Source organism: Anastrepha ludens, chromosome 3 (assembly GCF_028408465.1).
Source record: "Anastrepha ludens isolate Willacy chromosome 3, idAnaLude1.1, whole genome shotgun sequence".
Lineage (NCBI taxonomy): Eukaryota > Metazoa > Arthropoda > Insecta > Diptera > Tephritidae > Anastrepha > Anastrepha ludens.
The window spans coordinates 32,945,529-32,966,846 of NC_071499.1; the positions used below are offsets into that span (position 1 = coordinate 32,945,529).

The 21,318-nt window shown below is 40.6% G+C and overlaps 2 protein-coding genes across 2 annotated transcripts in view; one reads left to right on the top strand and one right to left on the bottom strand.

The window, feature by feature from the left end:
• Window positions 1-5,203, top strand: part of LOC128857352 (transcription factor mef2A-like) — a 36,279-nt gene extending 31,076 nt beyond the window's left edge. The window contains exons 3-5 of the mRNA XM_054093071.1: window positions 3,862-4,033; window positions 4,104-4,569; window positions 4,643-5,203. Coding sequence (XP_053949046.1) covers window positions 3,862-4,033; window positions 4,104-4,569; window positions 4,643-4,902 — 898 coding nt within the window. The 3' untranslated portion in view covers window positions 4,903-5,203. The remainder of the gene's footprint in view (window positions 1-3,861; window positions 4,034-4,103; window positions 4,570-4,642) is intronic.
• Window positions 5,204-12,059: 6,856 nt separating this feature from the next.
• LOC128857353 (DNA-directed RNA polymerase II subunit RPB1) lies at window positions 12,060-20,641 on the bottom strand. The gene is made up of 9 exons (XM_054093073.1): window positions 19,950-20,641; window positions 17,780-18,304; window positions 16,766-17,722; window positions 16,104-16,704; window positions 15,301-16,040; window positions 14,861-15,235; window positions 13,695-14,796; window positions 13,430-13,618; window positions 12,060-13,361 (listed from the first exon to the last, which is right to left on the bottom strand). Exons 1-9 carry the CDS (start codon window positions 20,025-20,027, stop codon window positions 12,259-12,261), a joined length of 5,670 nt encoding a protein of 1,889 aa, XP_053949048.1. The 5' UTR covers window positions 20,028-20,641; the 3' UTR covers window positions 12,060-12,258.
• Window positions 20,642-21,318: the final 677 nt, after the last annotated feature.

Genomic DNA, 21,318 nt, shown 5'->3' on the forward strand with positions numbered 1-21,318 from the left:
TTTGGACTTCACCTCGTATACAACCATAGTAAGATCGATTATGTCATACGGTCCATTAGTATGGTAGCCTGTATTAAACAAGCAAGAATACTGGAGCCATCAGATCGTGTCCAGCAGAGACACTTAATGTCATGCTCTACCTATTACCAATAGGCCTACAACTACGGTTATTTTAGAAAGCCAAAGGCTTACTAACAGCTCATCACATTTTACTACCACTACCCTAGACTTTAAAAGAGAACACAACTGCACTTTACACTAACGGAGTATATTCGAAAGACCTCGAAACTACCAAGGCTTTTCGCCTGGGGAATTGGAGCAGTATTTCCCAAGCAGAAGTTCTCGGGAAAAGCGAAGTTTGCAGGATAATTAAAAACCACCCCCAAAAACTATCGAGAGTACCTACTTAATGCTTTAGGTTGCACGACAGCCATCACTCTCATCTGGAAGGAAATGAGAAAGCTGATGAACTGGCACCGAATCCGAAGCGGTAGAAATAAGCTGTCCCAAAGCGTCCGCAAAAGGGAGATCGAGAAGCAGGCCGTTGACAGATGGACTAACAGGGATACCTGCAAAATAACTCAAGAAGCGTGTCCCAGTTTCAACAAATTCAGAAGTGACGAGTTGTTAAAAAAGCCACCAGCAGACATATTCAGAACTCGTCAACAATAACCAGTATCTGGCCTTTGAAAGATGTAGAAGCTGCAAACAAGAAGAATCTTGAGTCTTCTAGTCTTCTATCTGTGTGAGTGCCCAAGTCTGGGTGTTCTACGACATAGAATGCTGCAACTTCAAAGAAATTTGCAGAAAAGAAAATAGACGACATAGGCTATGAATCTGCCTTAATCAAATCTAGATGGTTCTACAAGTTGTGTATACCAATGGCATCTTTTGTGCGGATTGAGAGAGTTCAGAAAGTCTTTCTTCGTTTTGCGCTCCGATCTTTAAACTTTTCTGAACCTGTTCCATCGTACCGCTCTCGATGTTTATTAATTGACTTAAAACCACTTGATAGCAGACGATCTATTCTATCGTGCTCATTTATTATTCGCATCATTTCTGGATCTATTGATTGTCCTTCCCTTTTAAGTAAAATTCAATTTAATATACCCAGTATGAGGCTCCGACAGTATGAAACCTTTAAAATTGGCTTCTCGAGAACCAACTATGGGGTGAATGCTCCGATTCCTAGGACATGTGCAGATTTAAATATGTTTTTCAATTCTTCTGGTGCTGATTTTACATGGCCGTATGGCATCTTAGTCAATCATCTTAAATCGTTCTTTTCTTAGTATACTACTAAACTATTGTACATTAGCTTAATATAGTCTGTAAGAATGTATCCATTCAAAGACAATAAATAAATAAAAAAAATAAATAAAAAAAAAAAAAAAAAATAATTGAGCCTGGGCTGTGTCACTCAGACAACAATTTTACCACCACCACCGCCGCCATACAGCGATAGTCCGTAAGCCCTCTCTATCCAGGTTTAGGAGCATATTTGATGCACTTTTGAAAGAAAGGATAAACTATTTAGCCTGCCTCTGTAGCGGGATCGCAATCCCAGTTGTTATTGTATAAATTTCTTTGTGTGGACTTCGGAGAGCACACAAAAGGGCTCTGGACTATGGCATTTTCAAAGAACGCCCAATTTCGCTAGGCAGTCTATCCGTTCATTACTGTCATACCCTTTACGTTAATCCCTTGTTCCCAGGGTATTAAGTACAGAGAAGCATTTCTCAACGAGCTTGGGTGTTAATTTATGCAACTACAGAGTGCATGAAGTCGCCTGACTGTCTAACTAAACGCAGATTCTCTTTATAGGCATTCTCTGCTATATATTTTTATGTCATATATAGACTTGATAGACTGTGGGATAACCGCCCACTGGTATCGATATTTCAAAGTTCAGCCCAAAGATATCCGCACAAGTCCTGCCATCCGCGAACTTTCAATCCATCCATTTAACAATTTTCTGAGTCAGATCCAATGTATGAATTACCTGTCTTCCAGAGCGCCTAATTTAGAATAGAAATTTGATATTTCTGGACGCCTTCAGCGCAGGATGTTCCATACAGAAATGTTTGCGAATGTCATTGCGGTTTCCATAAGTCCTGCGAAATTTTCGATTCTAGCAGGGAAGAAACGTGAAAGCTTAGAAAAGTAACCGTTTATTTTCGAAAACAAGTAATCAATGCCATGGGGGCCGAATGCCCTCTGCATATACAATTTGATCAGGAAAACTAGCACTTGTTATGACACCTGTGACAACCCTTGGAGTGGTTTGAGTCTTTCGACAAGTCTAGTGTTGCTAGAATAACCGTCTCATCTGAACATTTTTGTTTCGATTCACGATTTACCTAAGTGTTTATGCCTTTAAAGGGACTAGTGGTACTTTTCACTCTGCGGGAAACATTGAAAAGTGCTGCTGGGCTCAAATAGTGTGTGAAAGTTAGAGGTAATAAGGTCTCAAGTGTTATCTATACTGGAGTAAAGAGAGATATCGAGCTATATGGCACTCCTTGAATGGCTAGTTTCCCAGGTCTCGGTAATGATACCAGTCTACCTGGGATAGCTAGAGTAGTAAGCGACGAATTGATGTCCTCGGTTACGTTATTTACCCCTGTGCAGTGGAAAATGCCGCCGTAGCCGAATGGGTTGGTGCGTTTCTACCATTCGGAATTCACAGAGAGAACGTAGGTTCGAATCTCAATGAAACACCAAAATTAAGAAAAAGTTTTTTCTAATATTTCTGCCATGAAAAAGCTCCTCATAAAAAATATCTAATAACCCCACAAACAAATTTTAATTTTTTTTTTATTTTTTGTTTTAATTTAATAAGATACTAATGCAAAATGCGAAAAAAGTTGAAAAAAATGTTTTTTCAATTTTATGTAATAATGTTTAGCCAATGTTTAAAAACAATGCCGTTGTTCCCATAATCCTTTTGTAAAATTTTGATCAATCGGTCCGGAAAAACGGCTTGATGGATCGATTTAAAAATTTACAGGGTTATTAGTGGAATATTAAACTGTAAAAACCCCTGAAAATATGAGTTCCCGCATTAATATTTGTAAGTGAGCGATAGATTTTCTGAAAAACCGTAAAAAGGCGTTTTTCTATGTTCATTTCAAACCAACGTTAAGAGTAAAAAAGAAATTTCTTCTCAAAAAATTAAATTAAGACCTTATGGGAAATTTATTCCACTTTCCAAAACCATTATTTGATTTATTGTGGTATTATTAGTTGCTGAGATATCAATGATCAAAGATAAAATGGCCTTTTTTCGTAAAATGCGGATATCTCAGAGAGAAATGATCGTAGCGAGAATTCAAAAAAAAGCAAATTGAAGCTAAATAATCAAGCTAGTTGACTGTAAGGCTAGTTTTAGTCGGAAAAATTTGTCCAAGCCCGTGCAATCAAAAAAAAAAGGAAACGATTTCGAAAATTTTTTATCGCCCTTTAACTGACGATTACAAAATAACCGTTAAATAAAAAAAAATGTTCCTCTTAAAGATCTTAAGACTAGAAGTTTAAAGCTTCTAAATGTCGGAACTCCGTGCGCCCATTTTTCACCGAGATACAGCTTTTCAAAAATCACCAAGAAATTTAGGAAATTTTACTGCTCCCTTAATTTTTGTGTGAAGTGTATATAAAACCAAAGTTTTGAATTTTTTAAACAAAATTTGGTTATATTTTTTTCAGTTTCCTGATTGTAGTTTTTTGTTTTTTGTGTGACTTTAGTAATCAAACGATTCGTATGAACTCAATTTTGTTAAAAGTCACACTTATCCGTTATAAAAAAAACAAAAATTATAGGAAAAATTCAGCACTATTCAACACACAAATTTTGAATTGCAGTGATCGTTTTCCATATTACAAATCGAACGATGACCGTTGGAAGAATTCAGTGCGACACAACCTCTCGATCAATCCGCATTTCCGCAAAGGTCTCAAAGCACCCCAAGGAGCCGGACATTTATGGACAATATCAAGTGGGGATTCAGCAGAGAATGTGCTGGCGTGGGAACATGTAGGTTTACAACCCACTTGGCGTACATCAAGTACTAACATTTTCCTCACTTCCTATTTTTTTCCTGCAGAAGAAGCAACGACTGGATTTATTCTTCAAAATGGAGTCTATGAACCGCGAACGCCTGCAACAGCATCAACAGCAAATGCAGCAACGCCAAAGCTGCACCTCACCACATCCGGATTGCCAACAACACCATCGACAACAACAACAACGACAGCAGCAGCAGCAGCAGCAACAACAACAGCAATGTGTTTATGATGAAGCCGCCACAGCAGCTGACACAATCAAACGAGAAATGCTCAACAGTAGCGGCGACGAAGGCTGCATCCAGAATTGCAATAACACTACAAATAACAACAATCAGAGGCTAGAGAGCACACAATTGGTGCACGAATTACCCTTCAACGATCTGATGAGCGACGAGGAACTTCGCAAGACAGCTGGACAAATCTTGAATGGCATACATCGCGAAGTTGAAGTACAGTCGGTGAACTCTATTATCAGCACCTATCAGGATGTTCTGCTGGACAATGGTGAGTAATGGCGCTAAGTTGTCAAATCATTGAGACTAAACTAAATTTGTTCGTTCTCTGCCTTAACCACCAGAAGATTACCTTAACCCTATACACAAGGACATCGCCGTGCATGAGAGTGGCTTACGTAGCTCGAATGCAACACATCTGCCAAGCGCCTCATACACACAGACGCACAATACAACGAACTCACAGTATTATATCACAGAAATCGATCCACTCGAACTGGGCGTACAAATGTCGCAGCAAGTGGGTGCGGAGGAGGTACTTTTCAGCGATGAGTTCAATTTGAATTACTTTGGTTATAATGGCGCTAACGATATTGTTGCCTGACCGCCAGTGCCAGCGACAACGGCCGGTAGTGCCACCAGTGGCACAGCGGCACCGTTAATTAGTGTAACCGCAGTGGCAGGACGTTTAAGCTCGATTGCGACGTTGGAAAATGGTACATCGTCGCAGCAACTGGGGCCGAGGCCAATTGAGCAAGCATACGGCCAACTGCAGCAATAACCAGTGTAGAGTTAGAACATAGTAGTAAGTTTAGTATTACATATAAAGGTGTGAATACTCGTATTAAAAGGCCTTACAATCATTTCTAGTCACTATGTGTGGACAGTGCATGTCCAGAGCAATACTATCACAAATTTTACCAAAGATACTTTTTAATTTAACTCAATGGAATTTATTTCAATGAAAAATTAGGAAATTTGTAAGTAGATCAATAACTGACCAAATGTATTTAGATGTATTTTAGTACGTATGTAGGTATATACATATAATTTTGTAAGTTACAGCATTAGAAAGTCCCAGCCACTACTGGGCTCAGTAGCCAATCAAACTTGGTTTCCAAAATGTCTCATCCCTGACCAAAGTGTAGCCTGGCTCTTTTTAACTTGGGAGTAGACACCTCGCTTCCTCTGCCCTTGCCAGTAGTGCATAGAATACCTTAGGTACTGGAGCATTCTAATCCAATCAAATGGTATGACGCTGCCATCCGGATACCCCACTTTTGATTTGCTTTGATTTGATTGAATTGATTTGACTTGCTGACTTCCTCAACATTCCATTGCCTGCGGTATACGGTATTTTAATTAAATATATGCAAATGATTGTCTATAAAGGATGGCTTATGGGGTTTTCTAACTACTTACAAGTTCACTGAAAGCTTTTACTACCTCAAAATTTTGACTTTTAGTCCGCAAGATTCCTGCGTAGAGCAAAATGAATCAACTTACGTCTGAAAATGTTAAGGAATTTGAAAACTCATCACGAATGTGAGCGCTTTGTTGCCCAAGCAGTAGATTTACTAGCCGCTAGTTGGCAACATTCTTGGCTCCCTCATCGTCCCTTGTGTTAGGATCAGAATGTGTCTACTGTGGCTGCGAACATGCAGCGCACTCAGAAACATCGCCTCGCTAAGCAGAGGTAATCTGACTGAAAGAAGTCTTAAACTCTCCCCTACTAAAACAGCAATCCTATGTACAGCATGGACTGAGAAGATCAAACTGGAAATAGACATTAGAGTAGATGAAAACCAAATCCGACTTTAAATTACTCTAAGCTATTAGGGCTAAAGTTCAACTGTTTGGTCTCCTTTTCCGCGCACACAAAAGCAATTACGAGCAGAGTTCAGAGCCGCAACGAAAATCTCAAAACGTTAGCTGGTGAATGAACATTGCTGGCAACGAGGCGTCTCTTACACTAAAGCCCTCAGTGTAAGAAGCTACAGACCTTTCAAAACATTGCACTCGGGTATGTAACGAAATGTGTTTTAATGTCCCCTGACTATCACTAACGCAGTGAAACATATGCAGGGTCAGGCATTCGAAGTGTAACCAATTAAAAAGGTCATAAATTTACTTTGGAATATTACTTTTATTCAATTCAAAGTAAAAAATGTGGTAAAATAATACAAGATTAAGAATCAATTTACTTTTGCTCGATATGGCCACCTTTTGCCTTGAATATGGCCTTGATACGGTCCAGAAAGGAATCGCAAACTGCCCGAATATGACTTGCAGGTATTTTGGCCCACTCGCGTACAATGACTTTTTTCAGCGCCTCGAGACTGGTGAATCTTTTAGTTCGGACCTTGCTCCCGAAATTGGCTCAAAGAGAAAAATCCATCGGATTCGCGTCTGGTGAATTTGAAAGCCATTGTGTGGACGTTATGAAGTTCGGAACGTTGTTTTTAGCCATTCTTGGTTCACTCGAGCTTTGTAAGTCGGTGCCGAATCCTGTTGAAACGTCCATGGTCGGCCACCGAAATCTTTGTCTGCCATCAGTTACATCCTAGATATTATATGTATATATATAAAGGGTGATCAATTTAGAGGCATCGGATTTTAAATTTAAATAAAACAACGAAATATAAATTGATTGGGCAGTCTTTATTATTTTTGTGTATAACCATTTATGACATTTATTTTTTAAAGATAGTCCTTAGTTGGTCATTATTGCGCTGTAGTTCGGCGTAATCCGTAAACACCAATTTGAATGCATCGCTCAAGGAGTTCTGTCGGTATGTCGTGAATAACTTTAGTAATGTTGGGTTCCAATGCCTCAATCGACGTGGGTTTACCCACAAAAGATTTAGATCTTACATACCCTCACATATAAAAGTCCAAAGGTGTGATATCACACGATATTGGTGGCCAATCCACTGGTCCGAGACGAGAGATAAATTGTTCACCGAAACGGCGACGCAGTAAATTCATTGTTTCACGGGCTGTATGGAAAGTAGCGTCGTCTTGTTCGAACCAAATGTTGTGGAGATCACGGGCTTGAATTTCTAGCATCAAAAAGTCTTTTATCAAAGCGCGATAGCGTTCACCATTGACTGTTACATTGGCGTCAGCCTCATCTTTGAAGAAATATGGGCCTCACCAAACAGTTGTTTTCAATGGGTGTAATGGCTGTTCTTGAATGGCTTCGGGTTGCTCTTTACCCCAAATACTACAATTTTGCCTATTGACGTAGCCATTAAGCCAAAAAAATCTGGCCCAGTCGAAGAACACCATAAGTTGGCCTGAGCGCGCGATGAACACTTTTCACAGAGTGTCGATTTTCGTCATACTATACAATTGCACGATTTGTAAACGAAGTTAAAGCGTTAGTTTTTCCATGATGAAATGTCAATGAATACTGAAAAAAAGTATATATTTAGTTTGACAATAGTCACGTGTGATCTGTCAAAACAACCCTATTGAAAATAATACCTCCAATCTGATCACCCTTTATAATTGGCGAACTCCTACTTTAAGTTGTGCTGTGCGTCTTAATGTTGTTCTATAAATGGAGGGACCACCACACTTTTATGTCGCCTCCGAATAACAGGTGATTTTTCATGGCAAGCTTTTTTAGTGAAGAAATGCATTCAGAGTTTTGCCACTGCCTTCGGAGGGGCGAACGTTATTAAAATAAACCTTTTATATCAGAATGGTAGTTACGCACTAATCCATTCGACTACGGCTGCCACATAGATTTTACTGCAAGTCCAACTTTTATTTCGCCAGAATCGACAACACCAAGATACTCAAAATAAATTAGCAGTTACATGCGAACGAACCCCGCATAATACTGAGCATTTCTTCACTTGCCCCGAAAACCAACTTATCTAGCATCCCTATTGCTTTGGACCGAACCTATCGGAATAATAATTGACCTGTGTTTACTTGAGATGGCAACAATAATTCTAGAACACCTCCAGACAATTTCAAGAACTAAATATCTCGCATGTCAGTCTGTGGAAAATTTTTGCTCAAAAATCACAATTTTTTTTTCGCTTGCAAGGGACAATTTCAGGCAAACGATCAGCAGTTTCAATAGCGCCGGCTATGTTGAGGATCGCACATCGCGTCTGTGATTGTCGAGTCTCCAATACCGTCCCAGAGTATGAGAGTGCGTATTTTTAATATTTCGTTGATGCTACCGTAAATAAATTTTAGTAAACGGTGAGCACTTCAGACGGTTCCAAGAAGGAATCAGGAGTCGGAGCAGGGGTTTTCTTCAAATCAACCAATTTATCTATCTCCTTTAAACTGCCGAACACTGCTAGTGTTTTTCAAGCAGAAGTCTTTGCAATCCTGCAGGCATGCAAAATGCTTAGGGAACGCGGGAGCGAGGGAGATATTAACATTTTCTCCGATAGTCAAGCCGTGATTAAGGCTCTGACGACGCCATGGTGTAGAACGAAATTAGTAAACTCCTGTATGGAGGAGATCAAATCTCTTTGGTGTGCAGGTAACATTTCTCTGATCTGGGTTCCAGAACATAGGAGCATAGAGGGAAATGAAATTGCTAATGAGCTTGCCAAGAAGGGGACTGAATTGACCTCAGAGACCTCCTACCCGGTCATCGGCATCCCCCTGACAGTTGTTAAAGGGGAACAAATTATTTCTCAGGAAAGCGCAGAAAAGATGGAGCTCCATTTCTTCATGTGGTATTTCGAAAACCCTTTGGCCCAAAACGGCGCTTTAGTGCCACTTGAGGAGTGCCAGACCAGCACTTCAACCATTTCACCTACCTACCTACCTACCTAAGCACTTCAGAATTAGCCATTCTGAATTAGCCATAGTAGGGGCTTAGCTAATCATGAGTTGAGACCAAAGTCTTGGATTGACGGGATACGGTAATGGTACGGCAACCATGATGAAAATGTTTTAGAATAAAATAAGGATCTTTCGAATAAAGTCGTTCATATATATGCATAAATATACACTCACATGTATGTAAATATTTGGTACGTACAATTTAATTAAGATCTCAAAAATACCGATAGCAAAACTTGCACCTAATTTTCTAATGCATATTCCAAGTGTAATTAAATAAATAAGTCAATAAACTATAAATACAAAGTTTCAATAAATTACTTTCACTTCCACCAACTTATTCATCAAAATCTAATTCTTAAACTCCATTGTCCAAAAAATCAAAAACATCAGAGAAATATCGAAAATAGCGATCAAGAACATAGTTTGACGATTGCCCAAAGAAAAGTTTGTTGTTGTTGTTATTGCAGCATAAACATTCGCCATACATGAACAGGCGAAAAAGCTCTAAGGGACTACCCGGTGGTAGGCAAGAATGTGTATTATCTCCACTCTTGGTCAACCTAGTCCTGGACCCAGCAATGCGACAAGCGTGACCGGGCATTTCCTGGGGTTTATCCGGCCAGCTTGAAGGCCTAGACTATGCGGACGACATTTGTTTACTACCGCAAAAATACTCAGATACATCAGCTAAACTACAAGCGGTATGCCATGCAGTAGCACAAACAGGTCTTAACATTAAGATAGCAATGGCCAAAGTAATGCGGATTAACACCACCGAATTGCACGCCCTTCAGATTGCCGACACGCCGCTTGAAGGTGTAGATGAATTTTGCTACCTTGGGAGCATAATTTCAAAAAACGGCGGATCAACAACTGACATACGCAATCGAATATCTAAGGGACTCGTTGCATTTGGCATGCTAGACATAGTCTGCAGATCAACCCACATCTCCAAGCACACAAAACTGAAATTATTTGAAGCCAATATTAAAGGCTGGTTGAGTTTCAAGGCCGATGTTGATTTTGAATAAAATAGAATTTTTTTAAGAAATTATTGTCATTTCTCTTCAATATGATAATATTGGTATAGCTCAATTACGTATGGAACAAAATATCGGCCAAATGGTCGTCGTGGCCTCGGCGGCACACCTCCATCCGATGGTCTAAATTTTCGATGACGCTGAGGCATAATTGAGGTTCTATACCGTTAGTGTGCCGAATTATCTCATCCTTTAACTCTTGAATTGTTGCTGACCTATCGACGTACACCTTTTCTTTCAAATAACCTCAAAGAAAGAAGTCCAACGGTGTCAAATCACATGATCTTGGCGACCAATTGACATCGCCGCGACATAAGATTATTCGGCCATCAAATTTTTCGCGCAAAAGAGCCATTGTTTCGTTAGCTGTGTGACAAGTGGCACCGTCCTGTTGAAACCACATATCGTCCACATCCATATTTGCCAATTTGGGCCATAAAAAGTTCGTTATCATCTCACGATAACGACACTGTTCACAGTAACTGCCTAACCGGCCTCATTTTGGAAAACCGGCCCATAAACCGCACCAAACAGTCACTCTTTGTGGGTGTATTGGTTTTTCGGCAATCACTCTTGGATTATCATTCGCCCAAATGCGGCAATTCTGCTTTTTGACGAATCCACTGAGGTGACAGTCCTTGGTCGGATATAAATCCGGGTCGTTTCTTTAACATAGAACCGATTGTCCTGGGACTTTTGCCAAAAAAAAGTCCGTGTCGGTGGTTCAAACCACGTCCATGGCATCGAAACAGGTGACCAACCTTGGATCTATGCATATGAGCCGGACACACACTGGCTGGGTATGGGCAGCGGTTGAGGCGAGCTTAATCCAACAGAATTTGTTCGCGGAAGAAGCACCTAGAAGCAAATGGTCTCCTGTTTTTTTCGGATAATTTGCTCATGTCGCAACTGTTCCACTAATGAAACTTTAAACAGTCAATTCTGAGTGGTACACAACCATTTGTTTGCCAGAAGTTTTCGGAGAATGAAGGAAAATTAATAGCCGAAGACGGCTCCGTAGCCGAATGGGTTGTTGCGTGACTACCATTCGGAACGTAGGTTCGAATCTCCTTGAAACACCAAAAATGAAGGCAGGCAATGGCACACCGCCGAGTGTATTTCTGCCATGAAAAAGCTCCTCATAAATAAAACCATTTGCTGTTCGGAGTCGGCTTAAAACTGTAGGTCCCTACATTTGAGAAACAACATCAAGACGCACGAATCATCCTTCACCAAGACAATGCGAGCTCTCACGTGTCGGTTCACACAAGAGAGTTTTTGAGAGTAGAGTTTAAGTGGAGCCGTCTTTGACGAACGCAGCAGAAATAAAGTTCGGGTCCAGTGTTCGGTTCAATGCCAGCCCTAAGAAGTAGTGGGAGCAGCCTTGCTGCATGAAGCTCCTCCATTGACGATAGAGGACGGGCGTTGTTCAGCGCACTAGAAAGGGTGAGTTTAATATGGCGACAGCCCTTGGTCTGGAAAACCCACCGAATCATTCCGGTACGTAGAACCGGCTGTCATGGAAATGGTCACACCTGCTACCGCTATTTCCAGTATTTTTTTTTTTTTTTTTGTTCAAAATTAATTGCTTGAATATTTGTTGCAGTGCCTGGTTGTTACTTTAGTTGGTTCATCTCTATTTTTTTTTTTTTTTTTTGATTTTATTAGCCATTATTTGTGGTTCGAATCATGCCAAAGGCAATATTGCTGCCCCAGCCGTTTTCAATTGGTCTCCAAATCCATCCAGGCCACTCAGACAAACCCTAAAATGGTGCTTTGGCAAATACGACAAACTTACAAAAACTTCTTGTCCCCAAGCGGCAGCTCTAACCCAGATAATGAACACTAAAAATTGCTGCAGCTTAGCATCACTATTCGAAAGGAAAAAACCATCAAATGCGGTGCATGAGCTCTCTCAAATTTACGCTTTACTACAAATGACTGCAATACATATATAATTAGATTATACATACATTGAAATTGAACAATAAATCTTAAATGCTATACAAATATTTTCGTATGGTTATTAAATAAAGTATTCCAATAGCAACACCGCGTTGGACAAACTTCTGCAACCGGTTAAATGTGTCAAACAATTAATCGTCACTCTCCTCGAATGTGGGACTACTCGGTGAATATGCTGGACTGGTCGGACTGTAGCCTTGTGAGGGCGCCGTTGGTGAATACATTGGCGATGTTGGCGAGTAATTCCGCGCCGTAGGCGTATATGTTGGCGATGTCGGTGAATATTTAGTGCTACTAGGTGAGTAGATCGACATATTGGGCGAATAGCGTGGACTTGTTGCCGAGTAGCTGGATCCAGTTGGACTGTATTGATTGGCCGGTGAATGTTGGGGCGAGCTGGGCGAATAAAGTGGAGATGTTGGTGAGTACTTCGGCGATGCCGGTGAAGACTGGGGCGAACCGGGCGGATATTGCGGCGATCCAGGGGAGCCGTCGTATGATGGAGAAGGTGGTGAATAAGTTGGTGATGTAGGCGAATATTTGACACCCGTTTGCGAGTATGCAGGCGATGCGGGTGAATAGTTTGGGGAAGCCGAATAGGTAGGAGAACTTGGGGAATACGATGGTGTAACTGGAGTATAGTGTTGTGACGACGGCGAATACGAAGGAGAAGTTGGCGAATAGCCCGGCGAAGTTGGCGAGTACGATGGACTCGACGGGGAGTAAGATGGTGATGTTGGTGAATAACTCGGCGAATTTGGCGAATAGTTGGATGAAGTTGGTGAATAGGCACTGCCAGGTGAATACATGTTTGTGCCACTGCCCGAAAACGACGGACTAGACGATTGAAAGTTTGAAGTAGGCGAATAAACGGGGGAAGTGGGAGAATAGCCGCTGTTTGATGGCGAATAGCCAGTCGATTGCGGTGCGAAATTCGGTGTAGTTGAGTAACGTGGGCTCGTGGCGGGGTAGAGCGGACTCGTCGGTGAATAATTGGGACTAGCAGGCGAGTAGTTCGGTGAAGCAGCACCCGGTGACGAAGCAGTATAATTCGGACTTGTAGGCGAATACGATGGGGAAACACTGGGCGAAGGCGGCAAATATGGTGACATCGACGGACCAGGTGAGCTAGGGGAAGAGCCGGGATGGGCAGGCGACCAGCTAGGTGACATGCCCGATGCATCAGAAGCAGCTGATGGTGAAAAACTGGGACCACCAGGTGTCATGCCGCTCACTAGAAGTAAATATGTAATATATTATAATATATAAAAAATAGTCAATACATATTCGTATAATACATACTTTGTCCAGATGGTGAGAAATAACGTGGAGTGCCACATTGCACCCATGGAGTCATTGGTGGCGTCATGCTCGGCGTAGCGCCCGCACCGAAGAACATCGCCGAACCGCCTATCATGCTCGCGCCCAATGTGCTAGGAATTTCGATGCCATAGCGGCACTTTTCGGCGTCCAGCAACAAATCGAAGCAACCTAAACGTAGCAATTTACAAAAAATATTTTGAGTAATCCATTTTCACAACTATCATGGCATATTTTTTGTACTTACCCGTGCCCATACGGGGCAGCTGGCCCATAATAATGTTCTCGGACACACCTCTCATGGGATCAGTTTCTGCATGCGCAGCAGCATCCATCAACACGTCAACTGTTTCTTCGAATGAGCAACGCATAAGTGCACCAGTATCCTGTCTATTGATTCCGTGACGCGTAATGGCCATCAAATGGCCCTTAGCCGTCATTACGTCACACAACAAGGCCAAATGACGATAGTTCACGTACAAGCCGTAGAACTGCAGCACAGCATTCATTTCCTTTTCAACGGATTTACGTACAGCTTCAATGCCCAGCACTTGGAAAATTTCACAAATGTCATTAGACGATGTACGCACCGGATCCACATCGCGTTCAGACAGCACTTTCATCATAGAAGTACCGTCCGTTTCCAATAACCATTCGCCAATGGCCTTAAATTCACCTGTCTCAGTAATGACTATACGTTTTTTGCTGTCCGTTTGCGGCAAATGCATATACACTTTGCCAATGGCTTCGATGCCCTGCAGTGTCATATCAGAAAGCATATTCGCTTCGATGCAACGTAAGAACATATCGTCCTCCATCTTGTCGACAGCTTCGTCTTCGTCTTGGAACTTAGTTTCCTCGTTATTCATGATACGTATGCGAAGCACCAATTTGTCAGCGTTATCATCATTGAAAATACAATTCAAATCGTCACCAAATCCGGCATTAATCTTTTCTGCAATTTGTTCCATAGTCAATTTTTTATCAGTCATACGTTTGCGATCCAATTCAATACGCAGCAACCATGGTGAAATGCGCGTCGGATCGAAATCGGGCATCTCATAGTAGACGTTAACAAATTCTTGATCCTCCGATATGACTGTTCTTTGTGGATCGGGATCATAGTAAATTGCCGTATTGGCGGTTACCTTGCGCAATGTGGTGTGTTCCAAGCGGCACAATACGTTCTTTGCCTTTTCGGCATCACGAGCTGCGCCACCCGTGAGGAATACAGTTAGTGAAGGCGCCTTTGGTTTCTTGGAAATGTTGATAATTTCCTTTAAACGCGGCACACCCAATGTTACGTTCTTCGATGACACACCAGCAAAATGGAAAGTGTTCAGTGTCATCTATAAAATTCAAATAATTTCTATATTAATAGACCTTCTCAAACAATCCCGTGCCTCGTCTTACCTGTGTAGCAGGTTCGCCCAAACTCTGTGCAGCCAAGGCGCCTACCATCTCGCCAGGATTTGCCTGTGCTTGCTGGAAACGCGTTTCAATTTCACCAATCAACCATTCGAAAGCTTCAGTTGACAAACGGAACTCTTCGGCTACATATTTCGTACAAAGCGTAGAACGCACCAAACATTGAAACAGCAGCGTGGCGTTCTCATTGGCCTGCTTAGAGAGACGATCATTGCCCACCACAATGACACAACGCTGAAGTAAATCGCGCACGCCATTGATAACACGCAATGGCGAGAGATCTGTTGGCATGCGCTTGTTGATATGGAAAATTTTCTGCACATTCCAAATCATACGCTGCAAATTGCACGGCAATACAACCTAATGAATAAAATATGAGGAATTAATATAATTGTATAATTAAAAAAAAAAATTGAGCCTTCTACCTTTGAATCACCGTTGGGGAAAATTTCACGCAAGGCTTGGCGATCGTGACACAATTGATCCCATTCGATTTCCAATTCAGGCAGCGCATTGCCACTCTCACTCAGCTCTTTAATCACATCATCTGTGAAAACTTTACGCATGTAACGTTCATTGGACCAGTCAAACCTGAATCTTTTCTCGAATGCCTTATTGGACAATTTGACAGTTGGCAGATTTTGAAATTCTACCGTTTCACCAGCCAAACCGTCTTCGCCGTAACGCAACTGAATAAGTTGGCCCACTGAGTTACGTACTGTGCCGTCGTAGTTAACCATAACAGACTCCATAGCCTTTATTAGACGACGTTGAATATAGCCAGTTTCAGCAGTTTTCACAGCAGTATCGATAAGACCTTCACGACCACCCATAGCGTGGAAATAGAATTCAGAAGGAGTTAAACCGGCAAGATATGAATTTTCAACGAAGCCACGTGACTCAGGACCGTAATCGTCTTTAATGAAATGTGGCAATGTTCGTTTGCGGAAACCGTATGGTATACGTTTGCCCTCGACGTTCTGTTGACCCACACAAGCAATAACCTGTGAGATATTAATGTTGGAACCCTTGGAACCGGACACCACCATAGCCTTTAAGTTATTGTATTCAGTTAAAGATTTCTTTGCAGAGCCACCAGTCTTGTCACGAGCATCGTTCAGAATACGATTCACTTGATTTTCGAAAGTCTGACGCAATGTATTACCTATAAGTAAGATATAACTCAGCATATGGAAAGAAGTATGCAAAGCACATAAAAAATAATTACCGGGTGTTGGCTCAAGCTCCATGTTGTGCGCTTTTTGAATAACGTTTATGACATCGTCTTTGGCCTTCTTGATGGCCATCTGAATTTCATTATAGGTCTGAGGATCAGCAATGGTATCACCAATACCAATGCTGTGACCTTCCAGCAGCAGCCAATTGTTAATTACAGTCTGAATATTACCGTAGAAACGACCAGCAATTTCATGACCCAACTCCAAGAAACAAATATGCAGCAGTGAACCGGCGGAAGTACCCAGCGTCTTTTTACACAAAATTCCCATAATCAATTCACCATGTTCTACCATGACCTTAGTATCACCCGGTGAGATCCATTTGTAGGGCCCATCGTCCTCATCGTCAGGATGGGTAGAATGTGTGCGTATCATGTTTACATTGCCAGGAATAATTAATGAGAATAGTTGTTTGCCCGTCCAAAGAGGACGTGGTTTCAAAATACAGGGCTGTGGTACTTTGCCATCCCAAGTTGGTAAGAACATGAGTAAGTTCATCATTTGCTCACGCGTGATAAATACATCACGTTTGGTCATTTTACGTACAGCAGTCAGTGTATCCTGCACAATACCCATGACGGGTTTGTTAGCCTAAAATGTAAAGAATGTTATACGTATTTTCTTCGGAAATTCTTTAAATAAAAATAAAAACCTGCGGTGTGATAATCTGGCGTGGTGTTATATGTATATTCTCAACCTCAGCACGGGTTTCCATCGATTGTGGTACGTGCAAGTTCATTTCGTCGCCGTCAAAATCGGCGTTGTAGGGGGAAGTACAAGATAAATTCATACGGAATGTGGACCAAGGCAACACCTTGACACGATGCCCCATCATACTCATTTTGTGCAAGGTTGGCTGACGATTGAAGATAACCAAATCATCATCACGTAAATGTCTCTCTACCTTGTAGCCACATTGCAAATGCAAATCTGATGGTTTCGGATGGAAACGCAAGTCTATACGTTCGCCATTGTCACGCACTATATATTTTGCGCCGGGATATTGTGAATTGCCACGGCGCACTAATTCCTGCATACGATCAATATTGAAAGGTGTAACCAATTCTGGAAATGTTAAGTTTTGCGCAATGGAGCGCGGCACACCAACTTGATCGATACGCAAGTTGGGGTCAGGTGTGATGACAGTACGAGCGGAAAAGTCGACACGTTTACCCATCAAATTACCACGTATACGTCCTTCTTTGCCCTTCAAACGCGCCTTAATCGCTTTTAGCGGTTTTCCAGATTTCTGCATAGCACGCGGCATGCCAGGCATATCGTTGTCTACTAAAGTAGCAACATGGAATTGCAACATTTTTATATTCTCTTGAATAACATGCGCTGCAGCGCCTGTGCCTTCGTTCTTCTTTAATTCATTGTTGGCTTTAATTATATCAGCCAGCTTGTGTGTTAAATCATCCTGATTCTTAGCTGCCCCAAACATAACGACAGCCGGGCGCACCGCCAATGGTGGGACAGGCAGCACTGTGACAATCATCCAATCTGGGCGTGCATATTTAGGATCCATACCAAGAATAAAACACTCTTCATCGGTTATATGTTTCAAAATTTCCCAAACACGCTCCGCAGAAACTATAATTTTCTTTTCCTGTAAATATAATTTAATTAGTGGCATTTACCAATTTTGTATTTTTTGTTTTGTTACCTGAGAGTCCTCATTTACATGCTTCCACTCGGCGGTTAACTCTAGCCCACTACGTCTAAGTGATGGTTGATAATGACCGCAACCGCCATGCCCTTGTTTTTTATTGGGATCGGCTTGCTGACCATCTTTTGCCATGTCCATATCTTCGCCGCCTTCGCACACTGTTTTACCCTTACATAAATCGTATACATATGCAAGACGCTTGCGTGGCTGTCCTTTTGACTTCATTACAATCTCTTTAATTTTAGGATTTTGAGGCGATACCAACATTTTCGAGCAGTAAAAACATACGCATCGCAATATTTTTATAGTCTTTGTAATGAAACCGATGTGAAAAACTGGCTTTGCTAGGTCAATGTGTCCAAAATGTCCGGGGCATTCGGTCATATTGCCGGCACACGTTTGGCAACGAGATGTTCTGTCGATTACACCTTGGCGTGGGTCCATTAAACCACCCAGCTTGGGTCGGCCACCTTCCATTGTCTCAGCAAACTGCACGCCACCCTCTGTGACGGACATACGACGCTAAATTTTTTGGAAAGTAATATTAACATCAATATAAATTACAATATTTACTTATATCTAAGCAATATCAACAAAAACATTGCTCTGCTCTCGCTACTGCTCTGAGCTTGAACAGTTGAGTTGTGGGACAGGTAGCCCAAAACGCGGGATCAACAGTTTTGCTCCGCTCCAACCTACGTTGTGTTACTGCTAGTAATTCAGAGCAATAGTAAAAAAAAATTTAAGTGATCTATGCAGTTGGAATTGTAGTAAAGAACTTGGAATCGGCCGAAGCGCTACTTGCGAAATTATTCATGATTACTCTAGCTACCGCTACTCCACTCACTTCCGTTGCTCTGCTACTACTCCCATAGCTGCTATTTGAGGACTGTTCATTTTTGCTTTGTTGGAAGCATTTTGTAAGTGTTATTGCGATGCCACATTGAAAATAAGACCGACAAATTATGTTTTTTATAGTTCTCAAAATTCTCCACATTTTATGTTAAAGAAATGCCATACATAACGGAATATGGCGCTATATTACATTCTACGTCAAATCATATATCATATGTAAATGTATGCAAACTAAAACAGTAAGTAATTCATATTAACTTCAAACAAGGGCACTCTTTTAAAACAGAAAAGTACGGACAGACAACAGAAATCTAAATTTTTATGGTTATATTTTTTCTCGCCGATTATTCAATGATTTTGAACCTTTTTCCATTTTTATATATTTGGCGCGGGTAACAGCTGCTCTAATTACCTCATTATTTGTAAACACCACGATTTTCTTTGGGTTTTCCAGTATGTCGCTTGCCTGTATTTTCAGGAGTTTCAATCCTTTGTTGTTGTCGCATTATCACTCGCCTACTTGCTAAAATTTGCGAAAATGGAAAAAGTCAAAAGCCATTGAATTATCGGCGAGCGAAACCAAAGCAACTACAATTTAGATTTCTCTCGTCTATCTGTACTTTTGTGTCTGCCTTTGTTTGAAGTAAATATCTAACACTTGCTATATTCCTGGAAATATCCAACTTGTTTGCTGTTGCTCAAAATTTAATAGCTTATACGCAAAAATATTCAAAAAAGCCTTTGTTAGATTGCGTAATTGTATGATTTGACGTAAAATATAATATAGCGCCATATTCTCAATTGTAGACCCATATAATATAAATAAATAAATCGTTAAAAAAGTTAAGATATCAATAAATTAGTCCGTTATAGGTATATGGAAATTTTTTAACACAAAATGTGGAGACTAAAAAACTATAAAAAACATAATTGTAAGTTGTATTCAACCATACCTACAACCTAATCTGCATACTCGTAATTTGTCCGTTATATTTTCAATGTTGCATCGCAAAAGCGTATAAAAATGCAGTAGCGGTGGTTGGAGTAATCATGAATAATTTTGCAAGTTGCGCTCCGGCCGATTCAAAGTTCTGTAAACTACTACTACTACTCCAGCTACAGAGAGCATTTACATTTTTTTACTATTGCTCTTGACGACAAGCTGTAACAAAACGTAGATTGAGCCGGGGCAAAACTGTTAACTCCGCGTTTTGCGATACCTGTTCCAAATTCAGAGAAGTAGCGACCACAAAAAACTAGGAAATAGCGAAGCAATTTCAATCCTTCTATTAAAGCAAAATGAGATACTCACAATTTCATCAGGTGATAAAATGCCAAACTGCACACGTTTCACTTGGCGCAAAGGAGCCTTAGAATCGTTTGTAGACATTTTTAAAAATAAATTCCTCCTTTTACGTAAAAAAACTTGTTAAAACAAAATACGAGCGCTCCACAAAAAACTGGAGTCTCCGACTCCTCCGCACTCGACCCGATGCGTCTTTTCTACTATCGGCGTTCGTTATCGACGTCGCAGTTTTTTCTGGTGAAATTTGCAAATTTTTCAAACCCAAATAAAATATTCAATTTCCATATGCGCTGGCCAAAAAATTATGCGCACAAGTGTCGCAACACTTTAGCTTCAGTTTTATATACTTTTTGTTTATATTTGTGCAGAATTTATACCACTTTAAAATAATAAAATCGAAGCACGCTTAAAAGAAAGACTTTTTTCCGCGGCGAATAGAAGCGAGTGTTTTTAGTGATGGACGAGTACGAAATGTTTCGGTCGATAATTCCGATTGTTCAAAGATCTCAGTGGTTCTCAATGGTTTTTCTGGCAAACGAATTCACGACGAATTTGCAGTCGCGACTCTGCACAACTTACAGAAAATTTAAAGCTGATTATACTACGCATTCTGAAATATATAGGAATCGTAATATGTTTTTTCTTCCAATTCATAAACTTCATTGCGTTTCTGTAAAAAGCCGGTATTTTTTTTTGTGTTTCATTTGTTTATACAAAATACAAAAAACATAAACTTCAATAACTACCTGTAAAAATACGAAACAATATTTAGAGTTTATAATTCGGTTATAATACGTTCGCATATAAGTAGATAATCTACTTTTTCGTGCTTAACTCCCAATCCTTAATTAAAAAGCGAGATTGTGTATAATTTCTCTCCCAAAATCAGAGATTATAAAATAATCCTAGAAAATAACCTTACTTTTTGACATACAACCCTGTGTTTTCTGTGTAATAGATTATTATTTTTACGCGTGTACAGAAAAACGTCAAAGTAAAAATTAAATAAAATGGATGCTGGCAAAAAACAAAACAGGTTTGTAGACATAATTCTAATAAAATGTTTGTTAGGTATTATTAACTACGCATTCATATAACAGAAAAAAGCGTGTGTCCATAAACGCTTCGTCCTTTATTACTTATTATAAAATGTAATTTCGAATTTCGAATGCGTATTGCTGCCATAATTTTTTGAAACTTCAGTAATCGTCGTTTTCGGATTTCCTCCAACTGTTTATTATTAACAGCCCATTGCGCAATTAAATTAGCTATTGCTTCTCCTTGTCTTTTCTTCATACCGTTAATAATAATTAAACAAACACACCCGTACACCCTTTTTGGGTGTTTGGCCGAGCTCATTCTCCTAATTCTAGAA